Source organism: Camelus ferus, chromosome 5 (genome assembly GCF_009834535.1).
Source record: "Camelus ferus isolate YT-003-E chromosome 5, BCGSAC_Cfer_1.0, whole genome shotgun sequence".
In the NCBI taxonomy this organism is placed as follows: Eukaryota; Metazoa; Chordata; class Mammalia; order Artiodactyla; family Camelidae; genus Camelus; species Camelus ferus.
Genome location: NC_045700.1, coordinates 44,577,730 through 44,603,635, shown reverse-complemented (window position 1 = coordinate 44,603,635; position 25,906 = coordinate 44,577,730). Strand labels below are relative to the sequence as shown.

General features: G+C 41.3%; 1 protein-coding gene across 1 annotated transcript in view; it reads right to left on the bottom strand.

Annotated features, from left to right (window-relative positions):
- The window catches only part of MYO3B (myosin IIIB), a 313,633-nt gene that overhangs the window by 102,745 nt on the left and 184,982 nt on the right, over positions 1-25,906 (bottom strand). Inside the window, exons 21-24 of the mRNA XM_032479659.1 lie at positions 16,358-16,469; positions 15,193-15,355; positions 13,754-13,834; positions 1,866-1,967 (exon numbers count right to left, since the gene is read on the bottom strand). Of these exons, the coding sequence (XP_032335550.1) occupies positions 1,866-1,967; positions 13,754-13,834; positions 15,193-15,355; positions 16,358-16,469 (458 nt within the window). The remainder of the gene's footprint in view (positions 1-1,865; positions 1,968-13,753; positions 13,835-15,192; positions 15,356-16,357; positions 16,470-25,906) is intronic.

Sequence of the window (25,906 nt, the reverse complement as noted above, 5' to 3'; positions counted from 1 at the left end):
GCTTTGCCAGAAGAGCAGGGATAAGAATTTGAGTCAGACTAAAGAAAGAAACTTAAATAAGAAGGAAGTAATCATTATGTTGTACACCTGAAATAAATATAATGTAGGTCAGTTATACCTCAATTGAAAAAAAAATTTTTAATGAATAAAAAACAAGGAGGTTATCAAACCACAGAGTTCAAAGCAAAATCCAAAACTGTCAGATATTTTTAACTATGTCCTGGTGACAGCTGGAATCACCTGGCATCTCTCTGGCACGGTAATTGTTAAACAAGAGATTGGAGATATGGAGAAAAATGGAAGAGTAAATTAGGGTGACTCCTTCTAAGTTAATAGATCAAATTAAAGGAATTAGACCTGTGACATGGCTGAAAAGTCAAAACGGTAAGCCTCAATAGCACAAATGTCCACAAAATACCAGACCTGAGGTACGCGCAGGTGTGATAACAGAGGCCTCTGAAGACATGGGTCTCCTATCTTCAGGGAAGCTTCCCTGAGGGTTCCTTCTGGTTTAGTGAGATAAAGAAACCCTGGGAAGGACTTCTCTGGAGGAGTTGAATCCTTCCAAAGTCAGCTGAGCTCTAGAGGCATTCATATTTCCCAGTAAAATTGATCTAATTCTTCACTAGACCATTTTGAAACAAGTTGAAAAAACATTTGACTATCAGGAGAAAGAAAAAGAAAATAACCCAGCAGGTGCTGGGAACTCAGATGCCTCTGGGGCCACTCAGGTAACACAAATGCGTGCAGTGTCGCGCAGAGGGTGGGGAGTGGTGGGGTCTGGGGTGAACCAGAGAATATACATCCCATCCAAAAACATTCAGGTTCAATGTTTTGTTGTTGTTGTTGTTTTACCTGTGTCTGGGCAAACTGAGCATACCTGTGTGCAGTTTACAACAGGAAGACCTTCTATTTCTGACTTCTGCTAGGGGGAAGGGGTCTAGATTGTATGTCAGTTATAGCTAGACATCCTTCTTTTGAGAATGAAGTGTCTGCCTCCATCCCCAAGTCTCCTCAAGTTCAAGAAACACCACTGCTCCTTGGGCTCCCCCTCTCTTTTTTCCCTATTCCCTGACCTCCTTGCCCCACATAAAGCTCCAGTTGTATAATTTCTTGAAACCCAGGCTGGGCAGCAGATTCCAAAGGAGCTGGAAGCGCCCAGAGCCCCACTGCTGGGCCTGCTGAGGAGACTGTCGCTACAAACTCTGCCGAAAATCCAGGGCTACTCATCCTCACTTTTCATAAAATGCTATAGCATTAGTGTTCAAGGTCGTATTTTAAAACTTGTAGCTTCTGCTTCAAGCAGAAATCCAGGAATCTTCAAACTGAAAAAAAGGAAGAACTCTAATTTTTTTTAATGTTTAAAAACCACCGATTCAGTCCCATTCTCTCATTTTACAATGATGTTAACTAATGAAAGGCTTAGACCAGATACCCAAGTTTTCATTTCCTGTCCACAGTGCTCCTTCCCCCCATGAATGTTCTCAATATGTACAAGGTCAGGGTCACTGGAAGGCCTTCCTGAGAGGCTAAACTTTCATAAGGACTTGAAGTAAATCAGATAGAAACATGGCAGCGTCTTCCCCAAGAGGGTGGGTTGAAGGGAGGCAGCTGGTAAGGAGAGCTGTGACTAGACCAGTTCCCTTAGTGGACAGCTTATCTTGGTCTACTCTCTCCACTTCTGTGAACTCACCTTGCAGGATCCCCCACAAGGCTGCCCCTGAATTTAATCAGCTGTCATGTGTAGGAAAAAAAAAAAAAGTGCTAGACAGAGGTCCATATCAGGTGACCATTTCCAGCTCTGGAGCCTTCTCTGGAGTATCCACAATTACAAGACACCCATTCTAAACCTCTAATGACCCCACCTTTGTGGTTGCCAGGCTCACGGCCATCCTGAACCTGGACGGTTCCTCTGGTGCCTGCTGCGACAGCGGGATGCAGGTCATGGTTCTGGTCTGAAGGGCGCCCTGTGGAATGCAACAAAAAAAGATTTTCTCAAGGTTGTGCTCCTACATCTGGACGAACTACCAAAGTGGCTGAATAGTATGACTAGGGAACTTGCTTATGGTTTGAGGCTCTGAGGTGATGAATCTCACCCATGGATTTGGTGCTTGTTTTGAAGATTTAATAGGGTATGGTTGTGAAAGGATATTATTATAGGCAACAGGAGAATTAATAACTGTCTTGGCTGGACTCCCTACTAGCTCGGTGACGTTGGGTAATTTGGGTAACCTCCCTGTCTCACTGATTGCATTAGTCCAACAGGGAGCTGGGTGGCAACAGAGGTCGAGTGCACAAGAACAGGGCTCCTGGTTTGACAACTGGATGGCTTTCCCACTGCCTTTCAGTTCTCCAGCCAGAGAAGCCAAAAAGAGGGATAAGGCCTCCTTCCTCCTTCTCTCCACACCTCTGCCTCCCGGCAGGCCTCTCCCTCCCTTTCATCTTGCAATCTTGTCCACTGTCACTGTGGGTCAACGCCATCATGGAAAAGGCAGGCTGCACACTGTTCTTTGTTGAGGAATGTCGCAATTGCAGCTTTTCATGGTCCAGTCAGCTTACTTCATGTTGATAAACACTTAAATACTTCTCTACCAAAACAGCTGACAGCTTGGGTGGAAAAGTGCAGAAGGGAGGTTCCCCATTGTTACATCTCATCTTCCATGCTCTGTGACCCTCAAACTCAGGATGGGTTGAAGATGTTCTAACATCTCAGACTGCCCCAAGTATCTGGAGAGGCCAGGTTCTTTCCAATTTGATCCCTTGGCTTTAGAAGAAACCATCCTGGCAGGGGCCCCCTCCTCTCCACAGAGGAAATGTTGTTCAGGCTCTGCCCTGAGGCATCAGCCCTAACTCTGTGCCATCTCCCTTCTCCCTGACCTGGGATCTAGAGCCTGTTCTCTCTCATTCTGCACCTCCTCCTGACTTGGGCAGTTTCTAATTCTGCTGGCAATACCATATTAGAATATTTGGGATCTCTGGCCTTTTTCCTTTTTTATTTCCTCAGATGTGTGTTTTTCATCCTGTCCCCTCCCTCCTGCTGGATGGCTCTCCTTCCTCAAGCACTGCCCTTCCACATGGTACCATGTCCCTTCATTCCTTTAAGGGGGCCCAGCAGACATTTCCATGTTATGTAATGGCAGCTGCCTCAGACCGCATGTAGGGAGGCACAGTCCCTACCCCCACAGAGCTTATACTTTGACACAGAGAGTTAGAATAAACACGGATGTCCACCTGGGAAGTCAGAATGTGACCTGACTTGGAAATAGGGTCTATGCAGATATAATTAGCTTAAAATGAGGTCCAACTGGATTAAAGTGGGTCTTAAATCCAATTATTAGTAACCTATAAGAAGACCATGTGAAGACACAGAGACAGAGAATGCATGTGACAACAGAAGCTGAGAGCGAGGTGATGGGCCTACAAGCCATGGGATGCCGACGATTGCTGGGATCCACCAGGACCTGGGAGAGGGGTGTGGGAAGGATGCTCCGTCAAAGCCTCCAGTGGAAATCAACCTGGCTGACACCTTGATTTTGGACTTTTCGAGTCCTGAACTGAGAGAGAATAAGTTTGTTGTTTTAAGCTACAAAGTTTGTGGTAATTTGTAGCCTTAGGAAACTAATATGAGGAGAGGGAGCTGACAGATATTAAGGATTTAAATAAAAGAAATAGGAGAAAAAGATCAAGTGTGTGTATTCAGCTTGAACTGGCTGGCAGGGTGGGGATGGGAGTGGCAGGTGGAGAAAAACTAGGAACAGGAGCTGGGGAAATGGCCATTATTTGTATTTAACAAACACAAATGTATGAATTATTATGTTCCATGCATTGTTCTAAGCCCTTTACAAAAATTAACTCATTTAATTCTCATAGGAACTCTAAAAGATAGAGACCACAATCATTCCCATTTTACAGCTGAGGAAATTGAGGCACAGGGAGGTTAAATGATTTTCCCAAGAGAGTTACACACAGCTGCAGATTGGCAGAGCCAGGAGTCTAACCCAAGCAGTTTTGTCCTGAAGTCTGAATTCCTAAATATTACAGGGGGCAGCCCCATTTACTTAAATATTTAGAAATCATTAACTCCCGCCTCTCATCTTTTCCTTTATCAATAGAAATAAAAATTCAGACTTTATTTCACTCACAGGCCTAGGCCTTTAAGGTTCCCACAGATCAGCCACTGCCGGGGGGCGCTGGCCTGGCCTGCTGTATGATGACCCACCCAGAGGACAGACCCCAGCATCGTCTGGGTAGATTCCCTGGTTGGTGATCTAGGCTAGGTAAGCTTTCCTGCCCTCACAATGGAGCTGGCAAAGGGTGCCCACTGTACCTAGCAGAGAGGGCACATACAGATGAGGCTCAAAAGCCAGCCTCCCCTTCTAACCACTGCTGGCCGATTGCATGAGAAACCGGTGTGGTTTCTAGCTGGAATGACAGCTGGTCAGCAGCCATCTTATCAGAGTTTAAAGAGGCCAACTTGTGGGAGGTCCAGAAAGCAAAGCCACCAAGAGCAACACAAAGTCGAATTCTTTTCTTAAAGTGGCACACTTTTTCCCCTTACGGCTACACCAGAATCCCTGGCCTCCATCTCCACCACACAAAACAGAGCTAGTAATTTTAGGACCATGAGAGCACTTTCCTCTTTGATTCTCCACTACTTAATTCATCATTATCCCAGTCAAACTTTGACAGGGTTCAAAGAAAGTCTTGCCTGGTTAATTGCTCTCTGTAACGTGGGAGCTAAGGAGGGAGGTGTCCTCTCACCCCAGAGCTCAGACTCCTGCCTGTCCTGGAGCATCACTGAGAAATCCCCTTTACTTCAGGCATCTAGGGACTGTTACTCTCTTCTTTCCTGACTCCCAGCCGCCTCAGACTGCATTTACTGCTTAAAATTTATGCCTTGCCAGCTTCCAAAAAGGCAGGGGGAGCTTCATAGATCATTTGTATCTTGTTAGCTGTGTCATTTGGCCCTCGCTTAGTACTCCTTTCCAGCCTGTAGTAGGTTTGTTGGTCCTGGTTCCATCTGAGACTATCCCCTCTTGTGAAAAAGTCTATTTTTAGAGCAGTTTTAGGTTCACAGCAAAATTGAGGGGAAGGTAGATTTCCCAAACACCCTCTGCCCCTCCACATACATAGCCTCCCCATTATCACCATCTCCCATCATCTGTGCATTTGTTACAACTGATGAAGCTACACTGATACATCCCAATTACCCATAATTACCCAAAGTCTGTAGTTTATATCACAGTTCACTCTTGGTGGTGTAGATTCTGAGTTTGAACAAATGTACAATGACATGAATCCATCATTATGGTACCATATAGAGTTTTTGCACTGCCCTAAAATTCCTCTGTGCTCTGCCTGTTCATCCCTCCCAGCAGGCCCCCGCTCCCTGACAATTATTGATCTTTTTACTGTGACCATTGTTTTGCCTTTTCCAGAATGTCATACAGTTGGGATCGTACAGTATGTATCCTATTCAGACTAGCTTCTTTCACTTAGTAATATGCAAGTAAGGTTCCTTCAAGTCTTTTGTGGCTTGATAACTCATTTCTTTTTAACACTGAAAAGAATATTCCATTCTGTGGATATGCCACAGTTTGTCCATTCACCTACAGAAGGACATCATGGTTGCTTCCAGGTTTGGGCACTTATGAATAAAGCTGCCTTAAACACCCCTGTGCAGGTTTTTGTGTGGACACAAGTTTTCAATTCCTTTCGGTAAATACTAAGGAGAGCAATTACTGGATCATATAGTAAGAGTATGTTCAGTTTTATAAGAAACCACCACACTCTCTTCCAAAGTGGCTGCACCACTTTGCATTCCCACCAGCAATGAATGAGAGTTCCTACTGTTCCACATTCTCACCAGCATTTGGTTCTGTCATTGTTCCAGATTTTGGCCGTCCTAATAGGTGTGTAATGGTATCTCAATGTTTTAATTTGCATTTCCTTGATGATATATGATGTGGAGCATCAGACTGTTCCCTCTTTGAAAGGGAAAAGAATCCAGTATTTTTATGTTGTTTTTGTGACCATCACAAAAGCTGCCAGCAGAGGGTTTTGCATAGACAGGATGTTCAGAATATGTCTTGAGGCAAGGACAGCGGATCAGGAGTTAGGCAGTCTGAATTGAAGGGCTGTTTCTTAGCCACAGTCTGTAAAATGGGATAAAATTCCTAACCTACTTCTCAGGATTACTGTGATAATTACAGGAATAAGGTTAGTGGAAGTCCTCTGTATGAACTGCACACTGCTATGCAAAAAGTATGCTATGAAAATAAGCATTTCTGTTGGTTAATCAAGAAGGAAACAACTACTTCTAGGATCATCCTGGCTTCCTATAAAGCAAAGTTATTTACTTTCCTCTAAATTTTTCTTAAAAAGATAAAGTTCTGAACATTTATAGCAGTTTTATTCATATTCATAGGAACTGGAAACAAGAGTCATTTAGCTGGCAAATGGACAGAATTGCGGTACATCCACAGACCAGAATTCTGCATAGCAACGAAAAAGAAGAAACTACTGATAAATGTAACAACACTGACGAACCGCGAAAGCATTATGCGAAGCAAAAGAAGTCAGACTCCCAAGTCTACATACTATGTGACTCCATTTACGCGACACTGTGGAAAATGTAAAATTATAGGGACAGGAAACCCATCAGTGGTCACCAGAAGGAGGGTGTGGGGAAGGAACGGATGACAAGGGGCACTAGAGAACTCTTTGGAAATGTTCTTTTTCTTGACTGTGGAAGGGGATACTTGACTCTATACGTTCATTCAGTTTTATCAAACTGAGTTTTATTGTATGTAAATTGTACCTCAACAAATCTGACTTTTAAAAAGTTATCAGAATTTTGAAAAATAAAAGAACAAGGCCTCCTCCTCAAGCTGGATTGTTCCTGGAAAGCAGGATCAAATGGCTTCTAACCCACCAGGAAGAGAGTCTGGTGGGGAGAGCCTGGCTGTTGACGAGGGACCCTTCATGACTGTTTGCATCGCTGATGGTAGCTGGTTTTGACACTAAGCACTTGGCTCAAAGTCCCTGAAATTAGCAGGCTCTGGTTGCTTGTACATCTCAACCATCACAACTTTATTGATGAGAATGGCTACCAGCTGTCACCTCCACCTCCGCCTCTGTACTTGGTGACTCAGACTTAACGGCCTCAGCAAATCAAGCCAGGGTCCTGCCATGGCTCTTCGTGTTGGGGTTTGAACTTCTGGCCAAATGGCTGTCCCTCAGCTGTTATGCTGCCAATCAGCCGTCACTGTGGGTTAACCATGATCGGCTCACCGACATCTTCCAATTCTGCAGCCATCTGAAAGGCAACTTGCTTTCCACACCAGCAGGGAGCAACTCTGAGTGATGTCTAACTCCTGGTTTTTAGACTTTCTAACTGCTGGAAGGAGGTGACAAGGGGACTTGCTAATTCACAGAACAAGTTGCAGAAGGGCCTCCAACCCATGATGTCAGTGGCACACCACCTAAGTCTTAACAATTTTGAGGTCACTGAAAAAAATGTACCTGCACAGACACCTTGTGGTTGCTCTCCCTTCTGAGTGAGACGGCCTGCACTCTGCCTATGGAATGTGTATCTACTTTTTACTTTAAACTGAGCACCCAACCCCCACACCTCATGGCCTTTCTCTTGCCTTCTGAAACAGCCTGCATTCTGTCTATGGAATATGTATCTCTGAATAAATCTACCATTACTCAAAAAAAAAAAAAAAAGTATCTGCACAAACGAATCAAGTTCTCAACATGATGGAGTGTAGCTCTTCACAAAAACCAAACCACAACATAACTACCTGAAATCTTTTCTGTGCTTTTGTTGTATTTTAATTTTTCCCTGTTGGATAAGCGAGACATAAGTTAAGATTTGGAAAATTCTCTCTTTTATAAAGGTTTTATTGTAACTGTATTTGAAATTTGACAGGTACTATTTTTTTCCTCCAAAAGTGAAAGAAATAGCTTCATCTTTTTGAAGTTACAATATTATTATGCTGATTATAGAAGAGTATTTCACAGGCTGATTTTTTTTCCTCTGTTAAGTTCATACGTAGGAAGAGTAGGAAATTGACAGAGAGGAAACTGACATTTACTGAATATCTGCCATGGGCCAGGTACCATGCAGGATACTTTGTGTACATTATCTGCTATCATCTTCACAACAGTCCTGAGAATTAGACCTTAAGGAGTCCCATTTATAGCTAAGGAAACTAAGGCTCGGAAGTTAATTTTCCCCAAACCATATGACAAGTGGTGGTATAGCCAGGATTTAAAGTCAACAGTTTTGATTCCAAAGTCCACATGCTTAGGATAGTATATAAGAGTCTCCCCAAAGCTTTGACTGTACCCTATGCCCATGTGCCACATCCAAGATGGAAACCAATCATAGAAGACAGTCTACAAGAAAGAGCACTGGGTGAAGACTCAGAAGAAGACTCCGATACCAATCATTAAGCTCACATAACACATAAGGGGAGACAATTTATTTAAACTATCTGTGCTTGTGTCATCTGTTTAGGGAGAAAACAAATTCTGTCTTTCTACACAAACTTTTGAGGAAACAAAAGCCTGATAACTCTTGCCATAACACAGTTAATTTTTCCCCTAAATATTTCTTTACCATTATATGGACAGAGCCCAGTAACTAGTAAAGGTTATAAAATGTGATACTATATTTTATGATTCTATATGAAAAAAATAATTTAAAGACATAAAGGCATCTCAAGTGTGTTGTGGATACCATTCCTGATCAATTATAATTGATCATAATAATGTTGCCTCACTCAGTGGTGAGGTGGTAAACATACCATTTTGGGCATTGCCTTTTTGTAGTCAGATTCTGGAGCTCTATGTGAGGTCCATAATGGAGAAATTGATTCAATACTGAACAGATTCTATTCATGGGCTTCCTCTGAAATTTAATCTTGAGTCTTGGGGTGCCAACTGCTGCACCAAAGTTTCATCTTAAGCACATTTCCATGCCAGGTCAGTATATCAGGCACAAGAGGACCTCAAGTCCACACTGGCTTTGAAGCTTCTTCTCTTTCCCCTCAATGGTACATTCACTTGACCTTCCTCTACTGTTTGGCTTGTGGTCAACAATCTGCTTATGCACAGCCATGTGAGGATGTAAAATATCTAGTGTGGTCATTTTTATCTTCAAGAAGAATGGACCAATGAGGATAATATATCCCCAGCGATATTTTATAATGATTCTGACTCTGTGTTGCACTGGAGTTTTATAGAACTCCCTTCCATTGAGTGCTGACAATCTAGAGCACCTGATTTACACAAACAGCATCCATTTGAGGGAGAGTACTTTTTTTAGGCTTCTGAATTGAATGTGGAAAATCTGCAGCCCCACATTAAATGCCATTGTTCACTATGGTAGCAGCTCTAGCATAAAGTAGGTAGCTGAATAAGTGAAGGAGAGAAAAGAAATTTCCTACTTTAAAATACAGTTATCCTGTGCACCTACGGATATTTCTGGAAATCTAGTTTCAGGAAATTATTGCAACCACCTAGTCATTGCCAACCCACCAACAATGATAAACGAACCAGCCGTTTAAAGTTAGAAAAGATGAGAGAAAGCCTTACTCTGAGCGAGGTTTAAAAGTTTACAGGCAGTTCTAAGCACTAAAAACTCAGTTCCGTCAAGTGTTGGGTCAGGCTTCTAGAAATTAACCCAGAGGAGAGGTAGAGCCTGTCTGGATGCGATGCTTGCTTTCTTCTCGGGAGCAGCATTTAAAACCGCTCCCATCAGCTGGCCTCATGTGATGCGCCCAGGGGTTCCAGCTGCAGCCGGTTTACAACGTCCCCTCAGTCTTGGCCGGGCTGAGGCTGCGGCTCCAAGAAGCATGCGCCCCAAAGGGCATCAGAAGGAGAAAGGGCTGTGGTTTTTAGTGCCGTTATCTCCTGGAGGGCCAAGGAGGGCATTAAGTAGGAAGCTGATCAGAGGACCGAGGGGAAGAGAAAACTACAGCCGCCACAGCACTGAAGCAATCAGCCGGAAAGTGCTGTAAAGCGACCGATGGGCTCTTCCTGCTCCTGGGGGCTGGGGGAGAGGGGAGGAAGGGGCTGCAGGAACAGCTCCTCCTGGGAGATACTAAAGTTCCATTCCCAGCCCCTAGGGCTCCACCGCCACCTACTCGGGGCCTTTCCCCTGTGAAACGGGGAGGCTAGCATTTGGCTCTCCCTTAAAAAACAGATCGTGAGTTAGAGGGCAATCTTAAAAAAAACTATGCTTTAAAAAACTCAAAGAATGAGACATTGCAGATCTTTAAAAAAAACTTCATTGCAACTTGTTTGTCTTGGTAGTATTTATTGAGGAATGTATGCATTTCTAGTTGATGAAATCTAGCTATATTCACTTTCCTAAACTTAAGAATTCATTTTAAAAAGTGACAGTTAGTAATGAAATGACATACAATTGTTAGTTTTTACTTAGAATACCCCATCTATCAGAGCACTAATATGTGCACAATTTTATTTTTCTCATTGAAAAAGTACATATTTTAAATTCTCTGGTGTTTAGAGGAGGGTTTTCCTATGGGAAGAGCCTATTATCAGCATTAACCAATAACAAAAGCAGTGAAACATCTCACCAAGGTGACATTCAAAGTTGTTCCCCGCCCTCTTCCCCCCAAAAAGAAACTGATTAACTGTACTTCTGCTCAGATCCTTGCTGGCTCTCCGTGTGACCCCACCACGTCTCATGAAGGCCCTTTCTTGGCGGCACAATGGTGCGCGCACGGGAAGTGTGTGAGCATGTGCCTGGCGTGTTTCCCCGTTTGTTTTCTTTTCCAGCTTTGCTTGCCGGCTGGTGAACTGTTCGGGCCCACAGAGATCTCTAGACCACCAGCTCATGTATTTGAAAGGCATCTGTTTATTTTGAAAATGCAAATGTGGCCTACCTCAAAGACTGGCAGGCAAAAAAAGACCCACTGAGCAAGGGGAGAGGTTTCCAATCTGGAGCCCTGTCCCTCCCTCTCTCACACCGAGATCACTGGCTGTCAGAACCACTTAAACAAGCTCCCGGAATCTGAGCGAAGGGCTCACAATTAAGATGAGCAGGCTCATCTCTCCCAAGATAGTCAGCTCATCCCTCACTTAGTTGAAAGTAATGATGAGGTCATGTTCACAAGGGCTCTGGGCCTTTGGGATGGTGGCTCCTAGGCTGAGGACTGCCTGGAGGAGGGCCCTGTAACTGGGACACCGGCCTCCTAACAGCGGCAGCCCGATCCTGTGGACGGATTCCTGGAGAAAGCTCGGGAAGGTTAATACCCTGACTTTGATCTCTGTCAAGGCATACCAGCAAGAATTAATTTACATTTCAGATGAAAAAGGTTGACAGCATGAAAAGGCATCTTGTTTCTGGTATGTGAATGTGCAGTAATAGATCGGGAATTCTGAAAGGAAGTTCTGAGGAAGCTAAAGGGATAAGCCGTGAGGCTGCTTTTATTGGGAAGGAGATGAAAGGAAAACAAATTTCAATACGCGCTGCTCTGCAGCAACATGTAGGCCAAATGCTTCCTTAATTTCAGGGGCTGCTCTTTTAGAACTATATAACATAGCTTAGCAATACGATTTAAAAAAAAAAAAGACTATAGGCCAAATCCTGAAATATAAACAAACACGTCACACAGGCTCTAAATTTCAAATGAAATGATTTATTGAAAAAAATGATAAAGAATAACCTTAGAAAACCACCAGAAATGGTTGCGCCGTGACAACGTCCCTAAGCTACTTTGCGCAGCCTTCAAAAGTAAGGGAACCCTATGTCTGGGGCTTACTCTACTCCACACGTCCTTGTAGCACGAAGAGGAGCCGTAATAAGAGGATTATGCTTTGGGAAGCACACACCCCAAAACAGAGACGTTGGAGTGAGTTGCTTTGCTTTTTTGATAAACATACCTTGCCTTCACACCTAAAGATAAGGAAAACGTTCTCAAAAGTAGGCTGCCCATAAAATTGCAAATGTTGTTATCCTATCCGAGTATCTTTACTACTAACAAAACCCGCACCTCAGTTCCTGTCCCTGGTGTTGGCTGAAGGGCAAAGAGACTCCTCCTGCTTTTGCTGTGGCTGCCATGTTCTCCTGACAAGAGGGCGAGGGAGGTGGCATTAGCACCATCCTCAATGACTTCCTGCCGCCCTGGCCCCTGTAGTTAATGGAAGTTCCCTAAGCAGGAATGCTGGCTGCCAGGCTACAGAGGGGGATGCTTGCAAAGCTAAAAAAGAGGAAGCTCCTTAAAGAAATGTGTTCTCTCCAGTCCCATGAAACAAAATCATCTTTCCACCGTACCTGTCCCATTGGTGCTGCATTGAAAAGATGCAGTCCTGACTGTCCTGATATGATGATGAAGTCCACTTGCCTGTTCTTATGCAGTGTTCACTTGGCAATAACTGAGTGCAAAAAGGGAGCCCTCTAAAGATGATTTTCAGAGAGGGAATATTTGATTTATGATCCTACATACCTTATGATCAGTGGATCAACAATATATAAGCTTAAAGTTTATATCTGAAAATATATGTTGGGCTTTGGGCCAAACTGCAAGATCAGTCCAGTATCCTCTCTTAACAAGGGGATTGTGCATGTGTGTGTGTTGGGAAGTGGACAAGTACAGAAAAAAAAATGCCCTGTTATCTTTCTTAAGCTGCAACTAGAATTGCAGTCCTTGTCCTGATGCTTTGAAGCTGTAGAGCTTAGAATTCCCAGGGGATGGTGTTCAAAGTTACACATTTGGATTTAAATGGTACGCTTTCCTCCCCAGTATTTTGGTTTTGAATGAAGACATCAGGCCTCTACAGAGCCAGAGAGTTCTGAAGAGTATCCCTGGAGCCAGGTTCTGGGCAGGGACCTTCTCAAAAAGATTGCAGCTGTTTTATTCAAAAGTTGCTTCAAGCGCAGGAGTATCTGAAACCCTATCCCTCTCCCTGCTGCTAAGTCCACTGGACCGGCCCCTTGTCTCTCATTCTGTCTCCAATTTCTTGTGCTCTCAGTGCTCCTGGTGTGCTCCGGGGCCTGTTTCTTCCAGAGCTTCAATTCGGCACATGCAGTTTCAGATGAGAGAGGGAGCCCAGCCTGGCAGTTACCGTGGTTACTGCCAAACGCAGAAGAGCAGCATGACCTGGGGGCTGGGAACCCGAGCTCGCAGGCAGCCCATGCTGAGCCACGTATGCTCACCTCAGCCATGTGCAGGCCTGAGTGCAGGAAACTCGGTTTGCCAAGAAGGTCCCTGAACTATTTTGGAATATAATCAGAGAATTCCAAGGTTGGAAGACCCCTTTCAGACCTTTTGAGTCACTGTTCTTGTTCACAGACGAGGGGCATGTGACTCCAAGAGAGAAAGGGATTGGTTCAGTGGGCGGTATGCAAAGTTGACTCCATCCAAACTGCCTGTGACCAAACGCTGGCTCTGCCACTGACTAGCTGTGTGATCATGGGCAAGCCACTTCACTTCTCTGTGCTTCCGTCTCCCCATCTATAAAATTAGGAACATAAGAGTACTGATTCGGAGCATCTTTAGCCAGGTTTGGCAATGGCCAGAGCTCACTAAGGGTTAGCGCCATCATCATCACCGGTGGGGGGTGTATCAGAGTAAGCACTAGAATCCCCGGCTAGAACTCTTGACTCCTATTCCAAGTGCTCCTGAATTATTAACCTTTCCACTTTTCAAAACTCATATGAACTTAATCACAGAATATTTCCAAGTGGATGCCATGAAAATGATGTTTTAATTACCTGCTTGAATATGAACAGCAGACTCATTCCTTCTGTTGCTTATTTTCTTAAATTTCCTCCGAGCATCATATCCTCTCCAGGCTAAAAATATAAAACCATGTGCAAGGAATGACATTAATTTCAGAACGTGCCAGAGAATTGATATAAGCTGTTCTCCCTCCAATCTATTACCCCTCTCCTCCTCCCTCCTGCTTCCTCATTAAACAAAATAAGCCAAGATACGTGAGCGATGGTGGCGAAGAGAGGCCTCTCTGTACTCTCAGCTTGGCTTCCAAGATGCTCTGAGAAGGAGGTATTTTTGTTCAGGCAGTGAGTTTCCAGAACAATCTGGATCCCACTTATGAATCACTTGGGACCCCTATCCAGGGGAGGTGGGTCCCTGTCACTCCCATCCATGGAAGGAGCTCTGTCTTCAGGACTTGGGAGTGGGAGAGGACTGAACAGCCCGACCCAGTCCATATTTTTTATGGGGAGGAAGGTGTAAACATGAAAGTCAAAGGAGAGAAAAATAAAGAATAATTATTAGTAGCATCACAGTTGTGTGTGGTGAGAAGGAACTATGTGCAGAATTGTGCATGGGGAGAGGAACGGGTTTGATGGAAAGGGAAAGGAAAGGTAAAGGGATGGAGAGAAGAAGAGAAAGAGAGGGAACCCTGGGGGCAGGGAGAGCATGTTGAGTCCCTCAAAGAGGGAACCGGGGCACTGAGCCTCCCACCAGGAGCGTGACCATCTCTCCGGTTTGCTCCCCCAGGGAGCATCCCATGGCTTTCCACGTCACTGAGTGAGGTCATGAAGTCCAGGAGTGGACATTATGATTCTGGGTTATAAGAACACAGAGGAAATCACTTGCTATGTTTGAGATCAGGGGCTTTCACAACCACACGATAGCACCAGAGGGCCAATGCCGTTTGTAACACAAGTGACGCACACATGGATGCAAAGAGGCACTGACTGGGCTGGGCGCCTGACAGCCTCGTGACTGACTGGTTCCTTTGGCTGACGAGCTCTGTCTGGGCTAGAAAAGCCTGGATGTGGCAGTCATCATTCTGATGTTGAAAACCCGGTAACGGACGTGAAGTGCACATTATGTCAGCTATCTGGGAGCTGGGGCACATGTCTGGATGATTCAGGTTTTACATCCATCCACCCACTGCACACCGTCTCCATCTTGCCACTCATCATAGTGGGTAGGGATGACTTTTTTGCTTATCCGCAGGTCAAGAACCGTGGTGGTTGTGCTCTCAGCTAGATCCCCAGCACCTAGCACAAGGCCTGGCCTGCAGGAGGTACTCAGTAAATATTTGCTGAAGCAAGGAATAAGGGAAAGAAGAGGGAAGGAAAGGAGGGAGGGAGGGAGGGAGGAGAAGAAACCACTGAGAAAAGCAATGAGTGAGTGGCCTCTAGAACTGAATGAAATGCCATGATTCAGGACCATTTACCTGACTGGATGGCAACGGCCCCCTTCTCTCTCTTCTCTCTGACTTTTTTGTATCTCCTGGCTCCAAGCCATCCCTTGGCATACGCCTGCAGCACAACCACTCTGCCTATGACTTCCCGCAGTAGCAAATTTAACTGCTCAACATGGTAATACTTGAGAAAAACCTGAAATGAGACGTGAGTTTTAGCATTACATATGGGCTCCCAAACAGAAATTCACTCTGCTCCAACATATTCTTAATATAAATATTAAAAGCATCATCAAAATAAAGTTTACAGTGACTTGATTTATGCTAACATTACTGACTTCTTGGAAGCAAATACAATTCCTCTTCTAAGGTCGAGCCAAAGTGTGACTATTGATATAAACAGACGATGAGGTTCACAGGGTTTTAGGAGATCCCACATGTTTTCCTGGCCAGCCTCATTTCTGCCACAAGTTCCATTTTCTCAGCTTGATCTCTGCTCTCTTTCCCCACAGCTCTGATGGAGGTCCCAACCAGAAAAACTGACCCACAGCTGACAGAAGTTTGGAGAGAGTGGGACCTGGGTGACACAGTGATATAACTTCCACCGAGGAGGGGCAGTGTTGTCATCACACTCAGGCTAAGACTGGCTTTATAGAGCAATTCAGAACGGACAGGGAGAAGGTATAGCTCAGCGGTAGAGTGCATGCATGCATGAGGTCCTGGGTTCTATTCCCAGTACCTCCATCAAACAAACAAACAAACCTATTGACCTCCCCCAAACAGACCATAAAAACCTGGGTTTCCACCAGGATGTGATGTTTCCCAAATGAAAAGTTAGACACGATGAGACTACTAATCAGAGTGTTCAGTAAATAACATGAGTCCAAAGAAAAATGGACAAAACTAAAAGATACTCATTCTTGTCACTAATATGACTTGTATATTTGCCTGCGGTGCTGGATCTCATGCTAGAAATGCTAAATGGTTCTCCAACTACATGCAGAACAGGAGGCAAACTCTCCTCCTTTGGTCCCTGAGGTTCCAGGACTCCTGAGCTAAGAACAGCAAAGATCACTGTTAGGTTAGGGTCTTGTTTGCTAAGCTACACAACTTACAGAGCCATTCATGTCATTGGTAAGAGACAAAGGTACACAGCAGAGCATCATGGGGACAATCTAAACAACAAAGAAAGAACTACCTTTGTTTTCCCCAGCAGCCAGTGATCTAATCTGGATTTTTCCAAGATAGCAACACAGCTCTCTTTGCTAGCAAGAAGTGTTTGATGTGTCCTGAAAGCCAAGTAATAATACCTACAAAATAAAAGAGTGAAATAAAGCATTTTTAGTCACCATTTGATTCAGTATAGTCAAATTGCTCTGGGCCCATTCACATGCCTTGATTTTTTTAAAGCAAGTATTTCTTGAGCATCAATAATCGCGTAGTAGGTAGTGGAAGATATACAATTCATGTTTATTGGCTCTTACCTACTTTTATATTTTCTGCTATGTGTATTTTCTTTTAATATTGCTTTATAATTCATATTCAGTGCATACTTGGCATCTTTTGCATGCAAAATCAAGGTATCTAATCCTTTCAGAAACTGAAATTTAGACAGCTCTCCTAGTGAAAGTCATTTTCAATGTTAGTATTACTATCATAAAAATAATTTGTAACCTCATTGTATAAATTTTGACTCTGCTTTGAAAATCCCACCTGAAGCAATGTGTAGATAGCAAAAAAGATCACAGCCTGACACTACTGATTTTGTCTGCTAAACTACATGTCTGTCTCAAGGTGAAGAGTTGTTTTCCTTGAGACAATCACCAAAACCACGTCTGTCATCCTAAATTACTCATTTTAATGAACTTCCGTACTTCCAGATGAGAGTTTCTGGGTAGATACAAAGAACACCACAAAAAGGATTTTTCTCTCCTTTTCTTTCTTCCTTATTCTCTTTCTCCACCCACCGCCCCCCATATATATATACACACACACATACATACATACATATATGTGTGTGTGTATATCCACATATATGTACATGATGCTGAATATATTATCCTTTTAGAGAAACTTTAGTTTTTCTTTTAAAAACTTTCAAGGATCTCTGCTCTTTGCTACCATCTATAATTAAATTAAACCCCCTGGAAGTTTAAAAATAAACTGAATTTCCTTGTCAGAGGATTTTCCTGCCATTCCTCAAACAAGGCTGATCTGTTATTTTGGAATTACTTTAAAATATAGAGCTCTTTTCACTTTTAATAAAATCACCAAAATATAAAATATGTCCTTCCTCCTGCCAAATATCCCCATGTCTTTCTGTTTATGGAAAAATAAATGTACCCGATTAGCACTTGAGTCACTGAACTTCATCTTTGTGCTACAAGATTTGTTTTATAAGTTAGGATATAATGCTGAATTTGCTGAAAACATTTGCATCCAGAGATCCTGGGAATGTTTCCAAGGCTCTGAGTCTCTGTTGCCACCTTTGAGGAGAAGGAGCAGTGCTCTCTCAGAACCCCTGATTGGTGGCCAGTGCCACACTAGGCCATGTGGCCAACCCAGGAACCTGCTCACAGCAGATATCTTCTGGAGCTAAGTGGGAGGAGGGACAGCCAGGGGTCAGGCTTAGGTCTGGGCAGTTTGTGGCATCGGCACAGATTCTTCAGCCCCAGGTTCTCTAGGACTGTGGTTTCCGTCATGGCTTCTTGGATTTGGCTTTGGCCAAAGCAAAACGATTGTGTCCTGGAGTGCATGGGGATGGTGGGAATAAATGGCAAATCTACATGAAGTGAATGTCTTCGGAAAGCTGAAGTAAAGATAGCCTAAAGTGTAAAAGTCAGATTTCCTACTCTCTTTCCTTTAGGCCTGGCCGCTTACTACATGTGCTCCCTTAATCAGCCAGGCTTGTTCAGGATGACTGCTCAATACTACTTGTGATGAAGTATTTAAAGAGAATCTAATGAATGACCAGCACTGTGCAGGATATGTTCTAGCTCTCCAATCAACGATTTATATTTGTTTTTCGGGCATTGATGGATGGTTCTTAGCAATTTCTAATTTCTAAATAGGCAGGCTGTATCTTGAACTAACATAAATATTAGAAATTAACTCTAATCTTTTGATCCTTCAACCCAAATCTCTTACTAATTTATTATGATGGTAACATTCAAATCTGGCTTTGTTCAGAAAGAGATGGGTAACAGTACTGCAAAGATGTGAAGGTTTTAAAAAATATTAAGGAAACATGTAAGTGATATGTCTACAGTAATCAGGTCAGGTAAGTGTAATGTGTTTCCTCCACAAAGTAATTTTGGATTCTAACAGATACCATGGTTTAAAAAAAAAAAGCACTTTGGCTGAGTTTCTGTGTGTTTCAATATAAGGGCAAAATTGAAAGGAACCAAGATAAAAGGTCTGCCAGCAAGGAGAGCTCTTTGGGGGATTCCACTCCCTTCTAAAAGCAGCTTGATGAGCTAAATAAGCAAGAGATATACAACAGCAAAATAATACATGTAAAGGTTTGTCTTGAGGGTCTGGGCACTTGAGAGCATTGCAAAGACCAGTTCTGCCCTGAGCTGTCTCTTGGAGGTAGAATTCATTTCTCAGATTGGAGTCTGAGCACCGTGTTAAGAGTGAGATGATCTCTGTCTCTAACCGTGGGTAAGTCACTTACCTCTCTGCACCTGAATTCCCACAGGTGGCAACGGAAACCAGATAAATGGTTCTTAACCTTATTTTTTTTTGGAGGCAGGGAAAGACTATGAAAATCTGGTAAAAGCTGTACATACTCTTTCTCAGGAAAATGCTCTTAACACAACACATTGCATACAATGTCAAGGGGTCCACATATCTCCTGTCGGCTCTCCGAGGACCTAGGAGCCATTTCCTGCTTCAGAACTCCATGGAAAGTGATAAATTTCCCAAGGTCTCATTTTATTAAAACATATAAGCTACAAAAATCACAAATATCCAGTTGGAAAATATCTCTATTCAAAAATGTTACTTAGTTTTCTGCCCAAAATGTTTTGTTTTATGGAATGTAAGCATTTCAAGGAAGAGCTTTTAAATATAACAGGCAAAGCAATTTGTAAAGTACTAGTAAAAACAATAGGCAACTAGAGACACATCCTCCTGGAATCAAATGGTAGAATCATGAACTGGAAGGGTTGGTAAGATCCTAGGATATATTAGTTTTCTATTGCTACATAACAAATTACTCCAAACTTTAATGGTTTAAAAAGTAGACATTTATCATCTCAGAGTCAGAGGGTCAGCAATTTAGGAGGCTTTATCTGCGCAATTCTGGCTCAGGATCTTTCATGAGGTTACAGTCTAGGTGTCGGCCAGGCTGAAGGCCGACACCTAAAAGCCTGACTAGGGCTAGAGGATCTGTTTTCAAGATGGTGCATCCCCAAGGCTAATGGTAGACAGCTTGAGTTCCTTTCTGGATATTGGCAGGATGCCTCTTAGTTCCTTGCCACATGGGCCTCTCCAGAGGACTGAGTATCTCCATAACACAGAAGATGGCTTCCTTCAGAACAAGGGAACCCAGAGAGAGAGCAAGAAGGAATCTGCAATGCCTTTTATGACCAAGGCTTGGAAGTGACACATCATCACTTCTTCTATATTCTTCTATTCATTAAAAGCAAGTCACTAAGTCCAGGCTACATTTAATTTAAGTTCTACCTCTTAAAGGGAGGAGTATCAAATAATTTGTGGACATGTCTTTAAACCACCACAAAAAATCTCTCTAGATCATCAAGTCTTCACTTTATTGATGAAAAAAACTGCTCTTAGTGAGACAGAATGGCTTGTCCAAAGATAACAAATAAATGACAAAGGCTAATATTATTATTTGTCTCTTGACTTCCATGTCATTAATTTTTTTAAAAAAGAATTGATATTAATCTAGCTGTTGAAGTTTAATTTTTGATGTAAGAGGGAAAAACAAAAAAGAGTAAAGGTAAATACTACTTCTTACTAGAAAAGATTGATAAATTTGCCTATATAAAAATAAAATTTTTCTACAGTGGTTTTTTTAAAAAATTACTATTATTATGCTCTCTCTAGGGAGCTCCCAACAAAAGGTATTGCTTGGATTGTAGGCATATCCTCCACCAAATCAATGGTGGTGAATTCCTTAGGCTTACCTTCAAAACCTATTTAACTTATTAATTTGAATAGTACCTTTGATGCAGAAAGGGGTTTTTATTTCTCCTCATTTCTCCCTTCTTGCTCTCACAGTAAAGAAACAGAGACTTTATTAAATACACTAAAGTTGCCCTATGAGACCTGGTCCATCTCAGCAAGGGGAAGGCTTTGGGGTCTCTTTCATGTTCCACTCAGAAAAGTGTGAGGGAATGTATGTCTAAGAAACCATAGTGACCAAATGTTGCCCTTCCAGGTTGGAGCCAGGAACAAAGCCTATCTGATCCCCAAGAATTTCCAGGTTTCCCCCAGAAGATGTAGGACTCTCAAGAGAGGGAAGAGAGGTAGAAAAGACTGAGGTGACTATGGAGAAGGAGTGAAAGGGAAGGTGTCCCTGTACTCTCATTGAGATGGGCTCTGTGTCTACTGAAAGGAAACTTACTTGCAAAAGAAAAGAAATATTTTGAAATTTTGGAATCTGGGTGTTCCTGATTAGCTGTTAGCAAGATTATCTTCTTTATTGTAAAGAGCTAGACTGGAGTTCTTCTAGACCCAATGTGGGCAAAACTGAGGGTTTACTCTTGACCAATCAGACTTCAGACTCTACCACCAAGTGTTGGGAGACAATGTAACCAAGTCAGCTAGAGTATGCAGGACAGAGCACCAGGAGAGAGCTACAGAGAGACAGAGAACCCTAGGGGTCTGTGGAAGGTACCTCAAGTAATAAGTAGCATAGTGATTGGCACAAGCATGGGAGGAAACTACATGGGAGGAAAGCTGGGGAAAGAGCCATTTGAGAAGATTAGAAGCACTAGTCCTGATGTTCATACAAGGCTGGGAATAGTATCTGTTTCTACCAGCCAGACCGGTTAACTTCATAGTCACAGGACAATGCGTACTTAGAAGGATCTTGCTTCAGTAGTGAGGAAATAATAGCTCTAAACATGGCTCTGCTTCTACCTAACAGATCTTAAAAACAAGATCCAAAAGGATGAAACTGTTTCCAAGTAATTTAACTGCATCTCAGAACAAAGCACAAAGATACTTACAGAGATACAAAAATACCCACCATCCAAAAAGATAAAATTGATAATACCTGGCATCCAGTCAAAGATTCTCAGGCATACAGGAAAATATGACCCATAATGAGGAAAAAATCAACTAATCAAAATGGATCCAGAAGTGACACAGATAGTGAAATTAAAAACAGTTATTTTAACTGTATTCCACATGTTCATAAAGTCAATAGAGACACAGAAGATATAAAAAAGACTGAAATAGAATTTTTATATATAAAAACTACAATGTCTGTGATGAAAAATATACAGAATAGAATGAGCAGCAGTTGAGATTGCAGAGAAAAGGATTAGTAAACTTGAAGACATGACAACAGAAACTACACAAAATGAAACACAGAGGGAAAAAAATAAAAAAATGAAAGAGCATCACTGAACTGTGGGACAACTTCAAGCAGCCTTAACACATGTAACTGGAGTCCCTGAAGAGGAGGGAAGACAGAAATATTTGAAGAAATAATGGTTAATATTTTCCAATTTTGATGAAAACTATAATCTAACAGATCTAAGAAGCTCAATAAAGTCCAAGCACACACACAATAAAACCTGAAGAAAACTACTCCAAAGGATATCATACTCGACTTGCTCATCAAAAGTAGTCATAAAGAGAAAATTTTAAAAGCAACCAGAGAAAAAAGACAAGTTATATACAGAGGAACAAAGATAAAAATGATAGTAGAGTCCTCAGCAGAAATAATGCAAATCAGAAGACAACAAAGCAGAATCTTTAAAGTACTGAATTCTACACCCAGTGAAAATATCTTCCAAAAACAAAGGCAAAATAAAGACTTTTTCAGACATGCAAAAGCTGAAAGAAGTCATCACCAGATGACCTCAATTAGAAGAAATGTCAAATGAAGTCCTTCACGAAGAAGGAAAATAACATCAGATGGAAATATGGATCTACATAAAGGAATGAAAAGTACCAGATGGTTTAAGTATGGTAGTAAATATATAAGATGTTTTTCTTATTATTTAAATCTTTGAAAAATACACTTGACTGTTTAACAAAAATAGTAACAATGTATTGTAGAGTTTATTACATACAGATACATGAAATGTATGACAACATAACATAAACAGTGTAAACATAACAATGGCATAAAGGCCAGGAGAAAAGAAGTTGAAGTACCCTATTGTAAGATTCTTACACTATTTGTGAAGTGATATAATATCCTTGAAGTTAGGCTAGGATAAGTTAAAGATGTATACTGTATACTATAAAGCAACTTTTAAAATAATAAAGCTACAGCCAATAAGTCAACAAAGAAGATAAAATTAAATCATACAAAATACTGAATAAATCCAAAAGAATTAGAAGAATAAAAAAAAGGGAACAAAGAGCAGTAGAGGCAAATAGGAAACAGATAGCAAAATGATAGATTGAACCTAGCCATATGAATAATAACGTTAAATGTAAACAGTCAAAACACCCCAACTTAAAGGCAGAAATTTTCAGACTGGATAAAAAAGCAAAGTGGAACCATATGCTGCTTACAAAAAATGCATAAATATAAAGATAAAATAAGTTAAAAGAAGAAGATATACCATGCCAACACTAGTCAAATTAAAACTGGACTGGCTATATTAGTATCAAAGTATTTTTCAGAATAAAAATATATTACTAGGGATAAAGAAGTTTATTTCATCATGATAAAGAGGTCAATTCACAAAAAGAACCTAAAAATTCTAAGCATGTTTGCACTTAATAGCAAAGCTTGAAAATACATGAAGCTAAAAATGTTAAAACTGCAAGGAGAAATAAACAAATACACAATTTTTATAGTCAGAGAATTCAATACCCACTTGCAATAATTGATAGAACAAGTAGGCAAAAAAAAAAAAAAATCATCAAGGATATAGAACGTTGGAAAAACCAACCTGACCTAACAGACAATTATAGAACATTCCAGCCAACAATAACAGAAGACAAATTATTTCAGTTACATATGAAACATTTACCACAATAGACCATATTCTGGGCCATAAAATATGACTTAATAAATGAAAAATATTCAAGCCACACAAGGTATGTTCTCTGACCATAGTGGAATTAAGCTAGAAATCAACAAGAAGATACCTGGAAAATTCCCAGATATTTATGAACAGACTTCTAAATAGTCCATATATCAAAGAAATCAAAAGAGAAATTAAATTTGGTCAAATGAAAATGAAAACACAACCTGTCAAAATTTGTGGGATACTGCTAAAGTAGTACTTATAAATGTATACCATTAATCACCTATAATAGAAAAGAATGGTCTCAAGGACATGATCTCAACCTCCACCATAAATTAGAAAGTGAGTGAATTAAATCCAAAGTAACCAGAAAAAAGGAAAAAATAAAGATCATAGTGAAAAATCATTAAAAAAAAAAAGAGACAATGAATGAAATTAAATGCTGGTTCCTTGGAAAGGTTAATAAAATTGGTAAACTTCTAGCCATATAGATCAGGAAAAGACAAGACGAAAAAAGAAAGAGAGAGAAGAGAAAACAAAACAAACCAAAAGTATGAAATTACTTATATTCTTTATTTTACAGACATTAAACATATAGTAAGGGAATGTTATGAACAACTTTATGCCATGGTAACAAGCTAAAAGAGAAAAAGCATATGGCCTTAATAAATGAGGGAAAGTATTTGACAAAATCCAACATCCAACCATATTTAAAAAAACCAAAACTTTTCAACAGGTTCATACTACAAGGGAACTTCCTCAACCTGAAAAAAATAGTTTCTATGAAAAACCTACAGTTAGTATCATATTTAACAGTGGAAGACAATGATGTTCCCCTAAGATTAGGAACAAGTCAAGGATGTCCTCTATCACCACTTCTACTCAGCACTATAGAGGTTCTAGCCAGTGCATTAAGACAAGAGAAAGAAATAAAAGGTATCCGTATAAGAACGGAATAAGCAGAATTGTCTTTATCTGAAGATGACACAATTGTATATATAGAAAATCCAATAGAATCTACCAAAACATACCAGAACTAAAAAGTGAATTTAGTAACACTGTAGGATAAAGATCAATACCCCCAAATTACTGTATTTCTATACACTACTACAATTGAAAATTGACGCTGAAAAAACAGTCTCATTTATAATATTTTAAAATGTGAAATACAAATGGATAAATCTTGCAATAAATGTGCAAAACCTACAGACTGTAAGTCATAAAACATTGGCTAAGAAAAATTAAAGAAGATCTAAATAGATGGAGAGAGGTACTATGTTTCTGGGTCAGAAGAATTAATATTGTTAAATTTTGACTAAAGCAGGTTACCCTCCATGATATGGTGAGCCTTATCCAATCAGTTGAAAGCCTTAAGAGAAAAGTCTATGGTCCCCCGAGGAGTAAGGAATTCTATCACAGTACTGCCTTTGGACAGAAGACTGCAACATCAACTCCTGCTGGAACTTCTAGCCTAATAGCTGATAGCTAGAATCTGCTTTGCAGATTTCTTACTTGCCAGCCCCCACAATCATATGAGCTAATTCCTTAAAATAAATCAACTTCTCTCTGAGAGAGAGAAATCTCTATGTATGTATGTATATATAAATACACACACACATCCTATTGGTCTGTTTTTCCGGAGAACCCTAATACAGTTCCAGGTCCCCTTTGCTGTTATTTAAACACACTGAATGGAGACAGAGCCAACTTTAGTGAGAAACTTCCTCCAATGTCACTGAAGGCAGAGGTAAGTCTTGTGCAAAACCAAGAGTTGGTAGGTTTCTTTTTTTAGTAATTTCCTTCCCTCTCTATCATTTCTTCTCTCTTTGTCACTGAACTTCCTAAGTTTCCCACAGATGTTGGGTTTCTGTACTGCATACTGGGGGTCCAGGACATCCAAATCCAGCTGCTTCTCCTCGTGTTCACAAACAGATCTTCCCTGTCCTGTGTCAAAACTCTCCGTGCCTGGGCATTGTTGCAGGGCCATCTGTGCAAGGGATTAGTCGGCTCATCTAATAAACATTTAGATCCTGAAGGGAACTTAGAGTCATCAATAAAAATTCCTACTTTTTTTTAGAGAGAAGGCCTGAGAGCCAGAGCAACTGGCTCAAGGTCACAAACTTAGTAAGAAAAAGAGCTGAGGCTTACCCAGGTCTTCTAGTTTCAAGTTCGAGCTTCTTTACACTCATCTAACCTACGTCTACTCTTAGCTCTTAATGTATACACTTGGCAGTATCTCTGACTCTCTAACAGGGACTTTTGATCTGCCAGCACTTTCCAGCTAATTGGAACTTACGAATGTCCATAGCGATCTGGAATATTCGGCTTTTGACTTAGGAGAGGTGTTGATTTCCTATGTTTGAACATCAGCTGTAAGGCACACCTTGACACGTGTGAGAGATTCAAACAATACTCTATTTGGATTAGTGTATCAGTAAGGTGTTGGTGTTTCAATGGAAAATCACATGCATTGTCTTTAGCATGCCCTCTATGGTTATCATATTCTAGCCCTGTTCATCTGTAAGTGATTTTGCAACTCTTTCTAAATTGTAGGTAACTGA